This window comes from Aquarana catesbeiana, linkage group LG08, assembly GCF_042186555.1.
Source record: "Aquarana catesbeiana isolate 2022-GZ linkage group LG08, ASM4218655v1, whole genome shotgun sequence".
In the NCBI taxonomy this organism is placed as follows: Eukaryota; Metazoa; Chordata; class Amphibia; order Anura; family Ranidae; genus Aquarana; species Aquarana catesbeiana.
Window position 1 is genome coordinate 22,589,692 of NC_133331.1, and position 19,148 is coordinate 22,608,839.

At 45.0% G+C, this 19,148-nt stretch overlaps 1 protein-coding gene across 1 annotated transcript in view; it reads left to right on the plus strand.

The window, feature by feature from the left end:
* LOC141105636 (alpha-2-macroglobulin-like) overlaps positions 1-19,148 on the plus strand; it is a 177,842-nt gene that overhangs the window by 78,237 nt on the left and 80,457 nt on the right. Inside the window, exons 14-16 of the mRNA XM_073595601.1 lie at positions 283-425; positions 2,496-2,645; positions 6,790-6,960. Of these exons, the coding sequence (XP_073451702.1) occupies positions 283-425; positions 2,496-2,645; positions 6,790-6,960 (464 nt within the window). The remainder of the gene's footprint in view (positions 1-282; positions 426-2,495; positions 2,646-6,789; positions 6,961-19,148) is intronic.

The window sequence follows — 19,148 nt, forward strand, 5'->3', positions numbered from 1 at the left end:
GTCCCTATAGCAGAGGAGGCTCAGTCCATATCCGCTCTGTATAAACTGACCGGACACGGACCTGTCATCACCATGGTTTGCTCTGATCAGTGGACAGATCCCCTGCTGAGCAAAGTAGATTCCTCCCCTTGTGAAAGAGCGGCCTTCAGTAGAGTGTTTAAATTTATGTTGGCTTTACCAAAACTTTAGGCTAGCAGCTCTGTCCCTTACAAGCTAGAGGTAGTGAAAGTGCGGCCTTTTTTATTTATAAACCCAACTGATTACATTGTGCTTTCCTCTCAGCTCTTCAAGGAGAATTCAACCTAACCTACACAGCATGTCCTGATCATGTCCCTACTGTTCAATATGCCATACAGTATATGCTGAAGGATGAGATGGTGGGAGATGTCATTAATCTCAATTTGGAGAAATGCTTCAAAAACCAGGTACATGGAAACGTGTCTACAATATGTAGAAGATATGGCCTCCAAGATCTCCTAACACGTTTATGGTTGATGGCAGATTTGTCATGTGGCCTGAATGGACTTGTTCAGCTCTACCTTTTTATCTGTGTCCAGGAGAAGGGTCATGTGGACTATTGTCGGGTCCTGGAATGCATATAGGGGCTTTCAAAATGGCAGCATAAAGAAGTAATTTATTGGTTGTAGCTGGTGTATCTTGCTTTTACGTTAGGCTGGATTTACCCTGTTCTATTTACATGTACCATTTGGTAATTCACATGTATGGATGTGAATAGGCTCATAGTTGCCCTTTTTTTTTCCTTTCATGCTAAACTGTAGATATGAACCAATGGAATTTCTATGCAATATGCATTTTCATGCAGCAAAACTCTTGCATTTGGACAAGTGTGAATAGGCCCTTAGAGATAGATGTGTGTTATCTATAGCTTTAGGGGGAAATACCTTTTGATGTGTCAACATGAAATGATTGATAGGGGTACAGCCTTTTAATGGACCATACAGTATGTTCTCCTCTCAGGCACCTCATTTAGGCTGCATTCACACCTGAGCGTTTTGTTTTCAGGCAGAAAGTTGCCAGCTTTTTGCCGCAATTTTGTACAGGTCAGAAGGTCACAATGTAAAAAGCAGAAAATGCCTGTAATCTGCCCAAAAAGAAACTTTTTTTGAGCTTTTTTTGAGCTTCAGGCATTTTGCTCTATGGGATAAAATGCTCAGATGTGAACAGGTGCTATTAAAATGAATGGGATTTTGCTTGTTGGGCATTTTTCAAGCGTTTTTCAGGCGTTTTACGAGCTGAAAAGCTCAGGTGTGAATGCAGCCTTGGAGTTAAATTAAATGCACAGCATGTATTGTGTGATGTTTTAGGTGTTATGAAGAGAGTATTTTATGTGAGGTATACAATGTCTTTTTTATCTTGAGGGGGCTGCACCTGCATTTCCCCTTCTTCTTCTTCTTCAAAAAACTAGCTGCCTGTCTTGTGTGGCTTCAATACTCTTATGCCCTGTACTCACGACCGGTTTTGCTGTCGGAATAAACTCTAAAGGTTTTTACGATGGAGTTCTGACGGAATTCCGCTCAAGCTGTCTTGCATACACACGGTCACACCAAATTCCGACCATCCAGAATGCGGTGACGTACAACACGTACGACGGGACTAGAAATCTGGAAGTTCAATAGCCAGTAGCCAATAGCTTCCGTCTCGTACTTGCTTCAGAGCATGCGTTGTTTTTGGTGCGTCAGAACAGCATACGGACCAGATTTTTTTCCGATAGTAATTTGTTCCGTCGGAAAAATATAGAACATGTTCTCTATCTAAGTCCGTCTGAATTTTCGACAGGAAAAAAAAAGATGGGGCATACACATGGTCAGAATATACGATGAAAAGCTCCTATTGGACTCTTTTTGTCATAAATTCCGCTCGTGTGTACACGGCATTAGAAGTGGATCAAATGTGCTGTAAATGAGTGTTTAGAAACAGCTTTTCTCAACCTTTTTACCCCAGAATAACCCCTATAATTTCAGGTCTTGAAGAATCCTTGCTAAAACAAGCTCATTGGGGGTCAATGAGAACAAATTCACTTGCGTTGGTAGTCAGTAGAAGAAGGCAAACCTTTTCCCAGTGGTGGTCAGAATGCACGATTACAGACTGCTAAAAATTTTAAGTGGTGTCCTGCTCTTAGCTTTGTCAAGTGGTGTTGGCCCAGGAATTATGCAGGCACCAAGAAATGGAAGATCAATCAATCCTCAATGATCAACCTTAAGGAACCTCTAGCAATCTCTGGAGGAACCTTAGGGTTCCATGGAACTCTGGTTGAGACTGGCTAGTTTAGAATTTCTTTATCACTGTTTAGGTCAAAAATTCAAAGACTTGAAACAAAAGCAGTTGGCAGCCTTCTTTCCATAACAATCTCTTTAAGAAGAATGTAAAAAGTGTTGAATCATATCATATCTTCTGGGAAACATTGTGTCTAACCAAAGCTGTAAAAAACACAGCATTACCTGCTATTTATACAATTTTTAATTGCTGTCCTCCAGGTTTCTGCTAATTTCACATCAGCAACAGAAACCCCTGGCTCTCTTGTTGGCTTGAAAGTGAAAACAACCTCGGCCTCTTCCTGCCTCATCCGTGTCTTTGATTCAAGCCTCCTGCTTCTTGATGCAGGACAAGCCCTTTCTGCTGAGAGGGTAAGATATTGATGTGTTTGAGGCATTGACCTTAGACGTTTTGTTTGATTAAAAGCCGTTCTCTGCTGAAGAGTCATGCTCTTCATACTTGCATGTGAGATGCAGTTAAATGATTTTATACCCTACTGCTTATTTAGTGGAGGCAGCTAAGCCTTGTATGACTTCAGAAGCCTATGTAGACTGGTTGCTGGCGCCATATATGCACTAGATCAACTAATCTGTGCGCCGAACACCATTTCCTTGAGTTACGTAAACAATCTATGCTTTATTGGCCTCTAAAGAATACAGCAGATTTCTCAAAAGCAAACCTTCTGTCTGTGGGTTTTGTTTTTTATTTTTTCCTTGTAATGGATACAGATCCTAATTGTCTATGGCGAGAGTTCCTAGCAACATGTGTTTCAGTGTGTGTGTGTGTGTGTGTGTGTGTGTTTGTATCTGTATTATGAGATTGAGATTTATTATAGAAAAATTATGTATATATATTTTTCTGTATGGCTGATCACATGAGCCCCAATCGGCACCATGAAGAATATTAACTTTAGCCAAACAGACACAAAGACCAACTTTATATATATATATATTTTTTTTTTTTGGAACAATTATTTAAAGGAAGAACCATAAAGCATTTGATCTGCACACACTGGCTTGGGATAACATCATAAATCAGTATAAAGTTCCATCCAGTGTCAAACACAGGAAATCCATAGCAATAGTTAAATCTAAAGATTTTGAACAAATGAAAAACAAAGTCCAGGTAAAATCCACATGGATATCCATGTCAAACCTGGACAGACTAAGTCCCTGATAATGGTGCAGTATAGTTTATGCAACCAAGCAGCATAGATTAACCAAGCAGAATGAGGAAGAAAAAAGGAAAGACAAAAACATGGGGGTGGACAATGCAGGAAGGGAGAAAAAAAAGGATATGAACTCGGAATCATCAGACGGCTCGGTCACAGGCATCCAACACTAGTTATTTTACATTGATTTTAATAAGGACTTGTGCTTCTCACAGCCCTCCCTTCCATTTCTAGGGTCTAGCTAGGACTAAACTAACTAGCGCTAAATTGAAGGGGAGGAAAGAGGAAGATGCCAAAAGGACATTGTAAACAAGTTGCAGTGGCCAGAAACTGCTACTGGATGTCAACATTCTAATGAACAATAATAGTCTGATGCATTTTATTACAAGACATAAAAATACATGAAAGTGGGGCATAACAAAAGCTATAAAGTTTTTGTTAACTTTTTATCCACAGTCCTCTTACATGAGTTATGTGTGCAGAGAGGATTTCCCAACAAATCATTTCCTAGGGCTGCTGTGAGCATGATCTGGAACATTCTGGGTGAGCCCACAAATGGTTGTGTTTATACTCTGTGTATAAAACATACAGGTCCCGCTTAACCAATATTAGCAATTGTTGCTGGGGTCAATAAATTGGGGGGAAGAGTGACCACCCATGGTAAGGGGGTGGGGGCAGAAGGGGATCTGGCAAGAGGCTGCAGCACAAACCTGGTAGAAAATATGAAAAGCCTACACACGAGCGGACTTTACAGCAGACTTTGTCCGGCGTACTTTTCAACTGACTTTACGACGGACTTTCCGAATGAACGGACTTGCCTACACACAATCAACCAAAGTCCGACGGATTCGTACGTGAAGACGCACTACCGGACTAAAACAGGGAAGTTCATAGCCAGTAGCCAATAGCTGCCCTAGCGTCGGTTTTTGCCTGTCGGACTAGCATACAGACGAGCGGACTTTTCGACCGGACTTCAGTCCGTCGGACAGAATTGAAACATGTTTCAAATCTATTGCCCCATACACACGGTCGGATTTTCCGACGGAAAATGTGTGATAGGACCTTGTTGTCGGAAATTCCGACCGTGTGTAGGCTCCATCACACAGTTTCCATCGGATTTTCCGATACACAAAGTTTGAGAGCAGGCTATAAAATTTTCCGACAACAAAATCCGTTGTCGGAAATTCCGATCGTGTGTACACAAATCCGATGGACAAAGTGCCACGCATGCTCAGAATAAATAAAGAGATGAAAGCTATTGGCCACTGCCCCGTTTATAGTCCCAACGTACGTGTTTTACGTCACCGCGTTCAGAATGATCAGATTTTCCGACAACTTTGTGTGACCGTGTGTATGCAAGACAAGTTTGAGCCAACATCCGTCGGAAAAAATCCTAGGATTTTGTTGTCGGAATGTCCGAACAAAGTCCGACCGTGTGTACGGGGCATAAGTCTGTCAAACTTTTGAGAAAACAAAGTCCGCTGGAGCCCACACACGATCAAATTGTCCGACGAAATCCGGTACGCCGGACCAAGTATGCCGTAAAGTTCGATCGTGTGTACGCGGCATTAGTGTATGCATGGGCGAAACTTGGTTTATTTTTTGGATAGTAAAGGAATCAACTTTTTTGTATTGCAGTCTGCATCCTCACTAGATGGATTCACTCTCTATTTGGCCTGGTGACACCTGTCACCAAGACAAAGCAAGAAATCCAAAATATAAGTTATTGCAAGAGGTAAGGGTAAATCTTCTAGTGACCACTGTCTGAAGAGCACTCTCTTGACTTTGGCGTTTTTTCTTCTTGTGCCTATGCTCTCTCCAGGATAGGAAGTAAGGAGAAATCTCTCCAATGGGACAAAGACGGCAAACCAACTGATTTTACCCTTCCTTACTTCTATTCAAAACCAAAGAGAATTTTTGCTATGCATATGCAGCGCCCTCCTGCTAAGGTGCTAGGCTGTCGGGAAAATTTAGTTTTTCTTTGAGCTCCTCTGTAATCAGTGGTGCTGTTGCACCAGCTTTGGACTGATCAGGGTTCCATGGGCTGCAGGCTTGATTGCTTCCCCCTGCTTTCTGGAAAGCTCCAGACCATAGGAATGGAGCAGTCTAAGTGAACAGTCTGAATATTTGAGGTCCCAGACAATCCCTGGGGAGGCGTGCTCAGGTGACTGGAGAGAAAATAGACTGGGTCAGTCAGTGTTCCTGTCCAGTAGGAGGAGCACCCAGCCTGGAGGGATACTACCCTCTCAGACATCCCAGCACCTCTATTAATAACTCGGCAAGGCCCCAGTTAATTTATTGTGGGAGGCTCTACTTCTGAGACTTCAGACTAAAGAAGAGGGACTTCATCTAGAATTCAGTCTGGGGAATCCAATCCAAGTAACTGTCTGCCTGGATCTGAGGGAGGCATTCAAGTACCCAAGGACTTGCGAGTATAGACCTGAGGGCAGGAGCTGTTACATCCCCCCCCCCCCCCGTTGCACAGAGACTGGGGCTTGCCTGCCCTGGAACATTAATTATGGTCTCCCATTGCTGTCCATTCCCAAAGCTATTGCTAAGGGACTTTTCTTTTTTTTCTAAGGAGTAGCTTCAGAAGAAAAGGAGTCCTCTTATTATTAAACATTCTGGAGTACCCCGCAACTCCCTCTGTCCTATATAAGTTATCCAGCAATAAACTTAAAAAAAGAAACCCCTAGACTATTCAATTAGCCAGAAGTGTGGATGCTGTTGTGTGCCTGACTGCCGTTACACTGGTGGGAAAGAATCTGTGACGATAGCGGGACCAGCCAAAGGGTCAGCACTACACATACAATTTAAAAGGGTTGTAAAGGCAGAAGGTTTCTTTTTATCTTCATACATTCTATGCATGAAGATAAAAAGCCTGAGTACAGCAGCCACCCCCCCTCCCCTCAGCTCCCCTAACACTCACCTGAGGTCCCGCTCTGTGCAGTGATGTCCACGAGTGTCTCAGCTGTTTGAGATTCTCCTCCTTGATTGGCTGAGACACAGCAGTGGTGCCATTAGCTCCCACTGCTGTCAAAGTCAGCTAGCCAATCGGGGGGGGGGAGGGGACAGGGCCGGGTCGGGTCAGGGCTCCATGTCTGAATGGACACAGGGAGCTGTGACTCAGCTAGAGTGCCCCCATAGCAAGCTGCTTGATGTGGGGGCACTCAACAGGAAGGAGGGGCCAGAAGAGGGACCTGAGAAGAGGATCAGAGCTGCTCTGTGCAAATCCATTGCACAGGGCAGGTAGGTATAACATGCTTGTTTTAATAGGGGGAAAAAACAAGACTTTACAATCACTTTAATCTTGGCCTGAATGTAATTCTATCCTATTGTTACAGGTGTATAACGCTCTTCAGTACACCAGCCTGAATGGATATTATGCAGCAGGATTCAATGTAGAGCCTCCTCGGCCACCCTGTATTGATAGTAATAAACAGATCCTGGTCAATGGAATGTATTGGCAACCTATTAGCTTCCCTGAGGAAGAAGATGTCAGTAAGGTTTATCGTGTAAGTATTCACTGCTTGTGGTCCACAAGCCTAAATCCTCAAACAGTAGCACAATGGTGTCAAACTCAATTTCATCCTGGGCCGCATCAGCATTATGATTGCCCTCAAAGGGCTTGGTTGCATCTATAGGACTATATATAACATTAGTTCAGGGCTATTCTTTTTAGAGAATAGGTGCAGGAACTAAACCATACCCCCCATTGAACCACACCAAACAGGGGGTGTGGTCAAATTGCACTAACAGTGGGAGGACCTTAAAGGAGAAATACCAGGAGTGTGATTTTATGTGGATTTCAGATATGCGCTATGTACAGAGTTCAGTGCAGTTTCAGAGAACCAGATGTGGCAGAATGTCTGAAAAAAAGCCCTGGGTGCAAGGGCCAGATGCAATGGCCGCGAGCCTTGTGTTTGACAAATGTGCAGTAGAACATATGTAAAGTAGCGAGTGTACAGCTTGTATAACAGTGTAAATTTTCTCTCCCCTCCAAAATAACTCAACACAGAGCCATTAATGTCTAAACCGCTGGCAACAAAAGTGAGCACACCCCTAAATGAAAATGTCCAAATTGGGCCCAATTGGCCATTTTTCCTCCCCGGTGTCATGTGGCTAGGGATGAGCCGAACACTCCCCGGTTCGGTTTGCATCCAGAACATGCGAATGGACCGAAAGTTCGCGTGAACCCTCGAACACCGTTAAAGTCTATGGCACTCGAACATGATAAATCAAAAGTGCAAATTTTAAAGACTAATATACAAGTTTTTGTCCAAAAAAGGGTTTGGGGACCCAGGTCCTCTGCCCCAGGGGACATGTATCAATGCAAAAGAAAGTTTTAAAAACAGCCGTTTTCTCGGGAGCAGTGATTTTAATGATGCTTAAAGTGAAAAAATAAAAGTGAAATATTCCTTTAAATATTGTACCTGGGGGTGTCTATAGTATGCCTGTAAAGTGGTGCGTGTTTCCCATGTTTAGAACAGTCCCTGCACAAAATGACATTTCTAAAGGAATAAAAGTCATTAAAACTGCTTGCGGCTGTAATGTAATGTTGGGTCCCGGCAATATGGATGAAAATTATTGAGAAAAACGGCATGGGTAACCCCCAGCCCATTACCAGGCCCTTTGGATCTTGTATGGATAGTAAGGGGAACCCCGCACCCAAATTAAAAAAATAAAAGGCGTGGGGCCCCCCAGGCCCTGTATACTCTGAACAGCAGCAGTATACAGGCGGTCCAAACAAGACAGGGACTGTAGGTTTGTTCTTAAGTTGAATCTGTTTGTAATTTGGAACAGGTACATTTTTTAAGTGTAGCTCCAGCCAAACTATCTATTTTTAAGATTTTTGGATAGCATAGGGAAGGGTTATCACCCCTGTAACATTTGTTTTGCTGTCTGTGCCCCTATTCAGAAGATTGCACCTCACTTTCTGTCCCAATGACAATTGGATTTTGAAAATTTGGGGTTTTTAGGTAAACAAGGATTGGTGATAATAAAGCATCAGTGGAGACACCTTTTTCCCATATTAACTCTTACAGGAGAGAATTTCCCTTCCTATGGGTAGATTTCCTCTCACTTCCTGTTGTCTCCCTCCATTTGTAAGTAGGAGTCATTTGTAAGTTGGATGTTTGAAAATAGGGGACCGCTCGTATATACTATATGGCCTGCCCTATATACTGTGTAGAAATTTGGGCCTTAGGTGTTGGTGGTACCAGAACACTGTAAGCCCTCACAGTTACTCTTAGTGGGCGCTGGAACGGGCCCTGCTGTGAAATATTATATCAAGAATTGTAATTACATTCCCCTGTTGAACAGGGTCAGAAAAATTGGGCCTTTGGTGGTGTGGTGGTGTTGCCACAACACTGTAAGCCCTCACAGTTACTCCTGGTGGGCGCAGGAACGAGCCCTGCTGCAAAATATTACAGCAAAAATTGTATTTACACACCCCTGTTAAACAGGGGCAGAAAAATTGGGCTTTAGGCACTGGTGCTGGTGCCACAACACTGCAACCCCTCACCGATACTCTAGTTGAGCGCAGGAACGAGCCCTGCTGCAAAATTTTACAGCAAAAATTGTAATTACACGCTCCTGTTAAACAGGGGTAGAAAAATTGGGCTTTAGGCACTGGTGCTGGTGCCCAGAACCAAAAATGTTCTTAAAAGCTATCAACATGAACATTGAGGAGGAATAGGATAGTCACTCAGCATAACAGGATAGTCACTCAGCATCAGCATAGGCAGTCTTCAAGGGATCTCACATTCATAAAAAAATTAATCTGTTACATCAGCATCAGGTGCTTGGTAGCTGGTGATCCAAGACTGATTCATTTTTATGAAGGGGAGCCGATCAACCGAGTCTGTGGACAGGCACACTCTGTGATCGGTTACAAAGCCTCCAGCAGCACTGAATGAGTATTCAGATAGAACGCTGGATGCAGGACATGCCAGTAGCTCAATTGCATACTGTGCAAGCTCTGGCCAGTGATCCATCCTCAAGACCCAGCAACCCAGTGGATTTTCGGTTGGAAAGGTCTCCAAGTCTGATCTTGCCCCAAGGTATTCCTGCACCATGTAAATCAGACGCTGGCGGTGGTTGCTGGAACTGATCAGACCTTGGGGCTGCGGACTAAAAAATTAAGTGCATCGGTCAGACAGCCACCTTCTCCACCGCTTCTTCTGTGACTGAACGAAGCCTCAGCAACACATTGTCCAGGAGGACAGGAAATTGTAACCTCCCAGGCTCTGGAAAAGCATTGCACAAACCTTTCCGCAAGGCCTCCCGAAGATGTTTCATCCTCTGCTCCCTCTGCGAAGGCTGCATAAGTTCCGCAACCTTAGTCTTGTAATGTGGATCAAGAAGGGTTGCCAGCCAGTACTGATCCCTCTCCTTGATACCACGAATCAGAGGGTCCTTTCACAGGCTTTGCAGGATCAGGGAGGCCTTGCAGCATAGGTTTGCTGAGGCAATCGGTCCGGAGTCCTTTGGGTCACTAAGGACGACATGATCCGCAGCCACCTCCTCCCAACCACGTACAAGTCCATGAGTTTCTGGGGACTGAAAATGATCCCTTGAAGACTGCTGCTGATGCTGAGTGCCAGGCTCCACCTCCATGCTGACACAATCCTCCTCCTCCTCTTCCTGTGTGATAGGCGGGCCTGCAGGAATACTGTCTGGATAAAGGGGACCTTGAGAGGTAAGGAAGTCCTCCTCTTCCTCCCTCTGTTCTGCCTCAAGTGCCCTGTCCATTATTCCACACAGCGTGAGCTTCCAACAGGAAGACAAGAGGGACAGTATCACTGATGCATGCACTGTCACTGCTCACCATCCTCGTGGCCTCCTCAAATGGTGACAGGACAGTGCATGCATCCTTGATCATTAGTCATTGGCGTGGCGAAAAAAAACCAAGCTCCCCTGACCCTGTCCTGGTGCCATACTCGAACAGGTACTCATTGATGGCCCTCTGCTGCGCGTGCAGCCGCTGCAGCATTGCCAACGTTGAGTTCCACCTGGTGGGCATGTCACAAATGAGGTGGTTTTTGGGCAGGTTGCTTTCCTTTTGAAGGTCAGCCAGCCGAGCACTGGCATATGACTGGCGGAAATGCCCAGACTTTCCTGGCCTGCCACAGGAGATCCTGTAAGCCCGGGTACCTGCACAAGAACCGCTGCACCACCAAATAATGGACGTGAGCCAAACAGGGAACATGGTTCAAGTGTCCCTGTCAGAGGGCGGAGAGGAGGTTGGTGCCATTGTCGCAAACCACCATTCCTGGCTGAACCTGCCCCTGCAGAGCTGCCAGAATCTCTGCCCCAGTGTGGCTCCTGTCCCCTAAGCAGACCAACTCAAGCACCGCATGGCATCTTTTTGTCTGCGTGCTTGCGTAGCCCCTAGAACGCATATGGAGCACCGCTGGTTCCGAGGACCAATCTGCACAGGAAGAGGCCATAGAGGAAGAAGAAGAGGGGGTGGAGGAGAGGGGGGTGGCAGAATCACCACTACCAGCATTTTGGAGGTGTGGTGGCAGAACAAGCTCCAACATTACTGCACCCTGTCCTGCATCCTTCCCAGCTGCCAGCAGGGTTATCCAGTGCACCTTGAAAGAAAGGTAATGTCCCTGTCCATGCCTGCTGGATCATGAGTCAGCGGTAATATGCACCTTACCGTTGACTGCCCTGTCCAACAAGGCCAAGATATTGCCAAATGCCGGTAGAGAGCCGGAATGTCTTTCTGAGAAAAAAAATGGCGTTTTGGGAACCTACCACTGAGGTACCGCACATTCCACAAATTCTCGAAAGGGGGCAGAGTTTACCAGCTGATAAGGCAGCAGTTACAGTGCTAGCAATTTAGCCAAACTAGCATTTAGCCGCTGAGCATGTGGATGGCTGGGACCGAATTTCTTTCGACAGTTTACCAACTGGGGTAGGGAAATTTGCTTGCTACAATCGGATTTAGGTGCACTGCTAGCAGATTGCCCACAAGTGCTTGGGACACCTAATTCTACACCTTCCTTCCTTTCAGTGCAGGTCTCTGAGAGGACTGAAGGTATAGTGGGGTTGGAGATCCCAGCTGATGAGGAGCAAGGAGAGGTCCGCCTTGTTCTTTGGTGTGGGTCTTTTAAGTACTGTTGCCAATGGAATTCATGGGAGCTCGACATATGTCTGGTCAAGCATGTGGTGCCCAAGTGGCTGCTGTTTTGGCCACGCTTGATACGCGTCAGAAATATGTTTCAAACAGCAACGGTGCGATCTGCTGCACACATCTCAAAAAAGGCCCACACCAAAGAACTTTTGAAAAAATGCACGGAGTCAGCAGCGCCCTGCACATGCGGAGCTCTGTGGTGTGATGGAGTTGGTTGGCTGTCCTTAAGCTGGCCCCTGGACGGCATCCTGCCTCGTTGGAGATGTGCCTCCTCCTCCTCTCTTCTATCAGGCATTCATGTAGAGTCAGTGACCTCATCATCCCCTCCCTTCTCACCACTGGAGCAGACCTGGCAGTATGCTGTAGCTGGGGGAACATGACTGCCAGTTTCTTGTCACTCTTGGGCACCCCCTCTCTCTGGGCTCACGTTACTGCCTTCATGCTCAACCTGGGTACCATCATCGGAGCCTTCAAAACGCTGCACATCCTCCTGCAGCATGTACCTGACACTGGTCGAACAGTTAGGGAGACTACTCAGGACATGATGGTGGGGCTAGGAAAGTAGTGACTGATGCCATTGAGCCGATGGAATAGGCCATTTTGGCAGCTGCATTGGCAGCCAAACTTGTCTTAGCCTGGGTGACAGAGGATGAGGAGAATGAGGACGGCTTTGCGATTCACTCTACCAACTCTTCTGCATGTTAAAGTAATAATATGGGTGGGTGGCAATGGCAAATATAAGGCACCAACATCCCTGTATATAAATGTCAGGAAAAAGGGAAATTATTTGGCGGGACTTTAAGGGTGCCTACGAAAGAAGGGGAAAGTCATACAATGCTCAACAATTAGTGTGTAGAAATTACATAGTTACATAGTTACATAGTAGGTGAGGTTGAAAAAAGACACAAGTCCATCAAGTCCAACCTATGTGTGTGATTATGTGTCAGTATTACATTATATATCCCTGTATGTTGCGGTCATTGAGGTGATTATCTAATAGTTTCTTGAAGCTATCAATGCTCCCCGCTGAGACCACAGCCTGTGGAAGGGAATTCCACATCCTTGCCGCTCATACAGTAAAGAACCCTCTATGTAGTTTAAGGTTAAACCTCTTTTCTTCTAATTGTAATGAGTGGCCATGAGTCTTATTAAACTCTCTTCTGCGAAAAAGTTTTATCCCTATTGTGGGGGTCACCAGTACAGTATTTGTAAATTGAAATCATATCCCCTCTCAAGCGTCTCTTCTCCAGAGAGAATAAGTTCAGTGCTTGCAACCTTTCCTCATAACTAAGATCCTCCAGACACTTTATTAGCTTTGTTGCCCTTCTTTGTACTCGCTCCATTTCCAGTACATCCTTTCTGAGGACTGGTGCCCAGAACTGGACAGCATACTCCAGGTGCGGCCGGACCAGAGCCTTGTAGAGTGGGAGAATTATTGTTTTATCTCTTGCGTTGATCCCCTTTTAATGCATGCCAATATTCTGTTTGCTTTATCAGCAGCTTGGCATTGCATGCCATTGCTGAGCCTATCATCTACTAGTACCCCCAGGTCCCTTTCCATCCTAGATTCCCCCAGAGGTTCTCTCCCCAGTGTATAGATTGCATTCATATTTTTGCCTCCCAAATGAATTATTTTACATTTTTCTACATTGAACCTCATTTGCCATGTAGTCGCCCACCCCATTAATTTGTTCAGGTCTTTTTGCAAGGTTTCCACATCCTGCGGAGAAGTTATTGCCCTGCTTAGCTTAGTATCGTCTGCAAATACAGAAATTGAACTGTTTATCCCATCCTGCAGGTCGTTTATAAACAAATTAAATAGGATTGGTCCCAGCACAGAACCCTGGGGAACCCCACTACCCACCCCTGACCATTCTGAGTACTTCCCATTTATCACCACCCTCTGAACTCGCCCTTGTAGCCAGTTTTCAATCCATGTACTCACCCTATGGTTCATGCCAACGGACCTTATTTTGTACAGTAAACGTTTATGGGGAACTGTGTCAAATGCTTTTGCAAAATCCAGATACACCACGTCTACGGGCCTTCCTTTATCTAGATGGCAACTCACCTCCTCATAGAAGGTTAATAGATTGGTTTGGCAAGAACGATTCTTCATGAATCCATCCTGATTACTGCTAATGATATCGTTCTTATTACTAAAATCTTGTATATAGTCCCTTATCATCCCCTCCAAGAGTTTACATACTATTGATGTTAGGCTAACTGGTCTGTAATTCCCAGGGATGTATTTTGGGTCCTTTTTAAATTTTGGTGGTACATTGGCTTTTCTCCAATCAGCTGGTACCATTCCAGTCAATAGACTGTCTGTAAAAATTAGGAACAACGGTCTGGCAATCACTTGACTGAGTTCCCTAAGTACCCTCGGATGCAAGCCATCTGGTCCCGGTGATTTATTAATGTTAAGTTTCTCAAGTCTAATTTTAATTCTGTCCTCTGTTAACCATGGAGGTGCTTCCTGTGTTGTGTCATGAGGATAAACACTGCAGTTTTGGTTACTGAAGCCCCCCGATTCACTCGTGAAGACTGAGGAGAAGAATAAATTCAATACCTTCGCCATCTCCCCATCCTTTGTAACCAGATGTCCTTCCTCATTCTTTATGGGGCCAATATGGTCTGTCCTCCCTTTTTTACTGTTTACATACTTAAAGAATTTCTTGGGATTTTTTTTGCTCTCCTCCGCTATGTGTCTTTCATGTTCTATCTAGCCGTCCTAATTGCACCCTTACATTTCTTGTTGCATTCTTTATAAAGTCTGAATGCTGAGGATGATCTCTCAACCTTATATTTTTTTGAAGGCCTTCTCCTTTGCTTTTATATGCATTTTTACATTGGAGTTAAGCCATCCAGGATTTTTGTTCGCTCTTTTAAATTTATTACCCAATGGGATACATTGGCTAATGCCCTTATTTAATATGCTCTTAAAGCAACCCCATCTCTCCTCCGTATTCTTTGTTCCTAATATTTTATCCCAATTTATGCCTTTTAGCAAGGTTTGTAGTTTAGGGAAGTTGGCTCTTTTGAAATTCAGTGTCCTTGTGTTCCTTTCCTATTTGTGTGATTTATACTGAAACTAATTGACCTGTGATCGCTGTTACCTAAATTGCCCCGTATTTCCACATCCGTGATCAGGTCTGTATTGTTGGTAATCAGTAGATCCAGTAATGTTTTATTTCTAGTTGGTGCGTCTACCATCTGACCCATAAAATTGTCCTGCAAGACATTAAGGAACTGGCGAGCCTTAAATGAATGCGCGGTTCCCTCCGCCCAGTCTATGTCTGGATAATTAAAATCCCCCATTATGATAACACTTCCCATCCTTGCTGCTAATCCAGTTTGTGATAGGAGATCCGTTTCCACTTCCTCCCTCAGGTTAGGGGGCCTATAGCATACTCCCAGTATTATTTTCCCCTTAGCTTCATCCCTTTGGAGCTCTACCCATAAGGATTCCACCTCCTCTCTAGCTCCCTCAGTGATGTCATATCTCACATTCGCTTGTACATTATTCTTGATATATAGGCATACCCCTCCCCCTTTTTTACCCTCTCTATCCTTGCGGTATAGGGTATACCCTTGAATGTTTGCCAGCCAATCATGAGAGCTGTTGAACCAGGTCTCTGAAATTCCCACAAAATCCAAATCCTCCTCGTACAACAGTATCTCTAGTTCACCCATCTTGTCCGCCATGCTCCTGGCATTGGTGAACATGCCACATAGTTTAGACCGGTCGCATATTGTCCTCGTATTGGGTGTTTCGAGATTGCAACTAGGACTTGCTACTATACTCACCTTGTGTTTTTGTGCTTTGGTTAACCTACCATTAATGCCCCCAATACTACCCTCTGGAATATCTTCCGCGCTGGCTATCTCTGTCTCTGGACCCTCCCCCCCATCGCCTAGTTTAAAAACCCCTCTAACTTTTTGGCCATCTTCATTCCCAGCAGATCTGCACCCTCCTCATTTAGGTGCAGTCCGTCCCTTCTATAGTACCGGTTACCGACTGAGAAGTCGGCCCAGTCCTCCAGGAACCCAAACCCCTCCTTACTACACCAGCTCTTCTGCCACTTGTTTACTTCCCTAATCTCCCTCTGCCTTTCTGGTGTGGCTCGATGTACCGGTAGTATTCCTGAGAATACTACCTTGGAGGTCCTTTTCCTCAATTTAGCTCCTAAGTCCCTAAAATCGTTCTTTAGGACACTCCATCTGCCTCTGACTTTGTCATTGGTGCCAACGTGCACCATGACAGCCGGGTCTTCCCCAGCCCCTCCCAGTAATCTGTCCACAAGATCCGTGATGTGCCAAACCCGAGCGCCCGGTAGACAACATACTGTTTGGCGCTTCAGGTCTTGGTTACAGATTGCCCTCTCTGTCCTTCTAAGAATTGAGTCCCCTACCACCAGAATCTGTCTTTCCTTTCCCTTTGCTGCCCCCCCCACTCTCACTGGAGGAGTTCTTCCCCTGGCAGCTAGGAGAGTCCCTCAGCTCCAGCAGTGATGGTCCCTGACTGGTTTCACCAATGTCACTCAATGGAGCGTACTTATTGGGATGCTCCAGTCCTGGATCGGCCTCTCTGGCACTTCCCCCTCTACCCCTCCTGACTGTCACCCATCTACTCTTTGCTAGTGCCTGCACCTCTTTGTCTCCACCCACCTCTGTGCTGGCCCATGCCGGCACCTGCCGTGTACGTTCCTGGCTCTCCTTTAGTATGGAGGGACTTCTCAGTGCTGACAGTTGCTTCCCCAGATTCAGAACCTGGGCTTCCAGAGAAACAATGTGCTTATATTTTGCACAGCAGTATTGGCCCTCGATCGGATGATCAAGGAACGCATACATGCAGCAAGATGTACAAAGAGTCGCCTCTCCACACCCGCCGGGCATCGTACTTATTAAATTTAGTGAGGATTTGGGGATTTTACCCTGTCCAAATTAGAGCCCTTGCACACTGGGGCGGGGGGCGGCGTCGGCAGTAAAACGCAGCTATTATTAGCGGCGTTTTACCGTCGGTATGCGGCCGCTAGCGGGGCGGTTTTACCCCCCGCTAGCGGCCGAGAAAGGGTTAAATACCACCGCAAAGCGCCTCTGCAGAGGTGCTTTGCCGGCGGTATAGCTGCGCCGTCCCATTGATTTCAATGGGCAGGAGCGGTAAAGGAGCGGTATACACACCGCTCCTTCACCGCTCCGAAGATGCTGCTGGCAGGACTTTTTTTACCGTCCTGCCAGCGCATCGCTCCAGTGTGCAAGCCCTCGGGGCTTGCACACTGGAATGAAAGCAGCGGCACTTTCGGTGCGGTTTGCAGGCTCTATTATTAGCACAATAGCGCCTGTAAACCGCCCCAGTGTGCAAGGGCTCTTACCTAACAGCTAGCTTCCTGGCACTAATACTCAAGACAATACACAGGTACACAACAAGACAATACACAGGTACTCACAGACCTACGTGCAATCGCAGAATGTCCACACACACTACTCAGAAAACACTCAAGTACTCACACTACACAGGTACTATGACCCCTGTTATAACCTCTGGTTTTAAACTCTGGTTTTAACTCACCACTTAGACCAGTTCCACTTACACAGAGTTCCACAGCCTCAGACTGAGCATGCTCAGACTGAGTCCTACACCCAGTTATATAGGCACCTGTGAGCAATTAACCACCCCCCTCAATTGATAGACTGAAGGAACCAGAAAAAAAAAAAAAAAAAAGCTATTTAAAAAGTGACAGAAAAAGGTGATTGAAAAACTAAAAGGAAAAGCCCCGAAAATGCAACCCAGCAAACCCAGCAAACAAAAAGCAAGACTTGTTCACTCTAACTCTGGTTTTAACTCACCACTTAGACCAGTTCCACTTACACAGAGTTCCACAGCCTCAGAATGAGCACCCAATTAAAGATTAAAATTAAAGATTTTATTATCACATACAAAACATGATTGAAATTCAAGTATGAATTATGCGCACATGTTCAAGGATACATCTAGAAATTTTAAAACAGATGATAAAATGTAATCACTCGATAGTAGCATTGGAGTGATTGTCCCGACATGTTTCTCCACTCTGGGCTCATCAGGGGACATTTTAAAAGAAAAATAGATGTAACACTGCATATAAAAATAAGATACAAGCATTGCGTTAGTTTAGAATATAATACAGGAAAATAAAATAACATAAAAATACAAATACATGTAAATACAATAGGGTATACTGCCGACCGCTAGGTCCATCAGCAAAAGCTTACCCATATGCAGGTCTCATACCCGCATGCTGTGGCTCAACATGGCCAGCTAACGAAAAAAAGGACAAGTGTGCCCCACGGCCACATGCTGGGGATGCACCGTGTCCACGACCAGCACTGTTGGCTGTAGACACAGAGCCTGCTTGCCCGCTTTTAGTGGCCTGTGAGCCTCTGCCTTTCCTTGATGACTTTCCAGACATGCTGTAAAATTGGATTAGCAAAACACCGCCTGAAGTTTACTAGAAAAATTACACCAGGAATGGCCTGGACTGAAGATCACTGAATCGCCTGCCTGCCTGAAAGTGTATTTGAAAAAGTACACCAGGAATGGCCTGCTGTCAGATATAGGCTAGATTGGAATGCAGTGGATATATATGTAGGAGACTGTATATATAAATTTATGCACTGCAGATCACCGAATCACCTGCCTGCCTGAAAGTGTCGTTGAAAACGTACACCAGGAATGGCCTGTAGTCAGGTATAGGTTTGGCTAGACTAGAATGCAGTGGATATATATATACGTTAGAGACTGTATATATATTTAATGCACTGCAGATCACTGAATCACTTGCCTGCCTGCCTGCCTGTCTGCCTGAAAGTGTATTTGAAAACATACACCTGCAATGGCCTGCAGTCTGATATAGGCTTGGCTAGACTAGAACTAGTCTAGCCAACTAGACTAGAATGCAGTGTATATATATGTAGGAGACTGTATATATATTTTATGCACTGCAGATCACTGAATCACCTGCCTGCCTGCCTGAAAGTGTATTTGAAAACGTACACCAGGAACTACCTGCAGTCAGATATAGGCTTGGCTAGACTAGAATGCAGTGGATTTATAAGTAGGAGACAGTATATATATTTTATGTGATGGCAGATCACTGAATAACCTGCCTGGACTGCCTGAAAGTGTATTTGAACATGTACACCAGGAATGGCCTGCAGTGAGATCTAGCTACACAGGATACAGTGTGTGTGTGTATATATATATATATATATATATATATATATTTATATATATATATATATATATATACAAAGCCGGGATGTATATATATACTAAATACACTGCAGCTAACTGAATCAACTGCCTGTCTGAAGTATATTAGAAACAGTACAGCAGGAACGGTCTGCAGTGAGATCTAGCTAACGGAATAAACTGCCTGCTCAAAGTAAATGAAATTACTCTCTCTCTCTCTTCGCCAGCAACACACTACACAAGGCCGACGTGCAGGTGGCCTTATATAGTGTGGGGCGTGGACTTAACCCCCTGAGCCATAATTGGCCAAAGGCACCCTGCCTTTG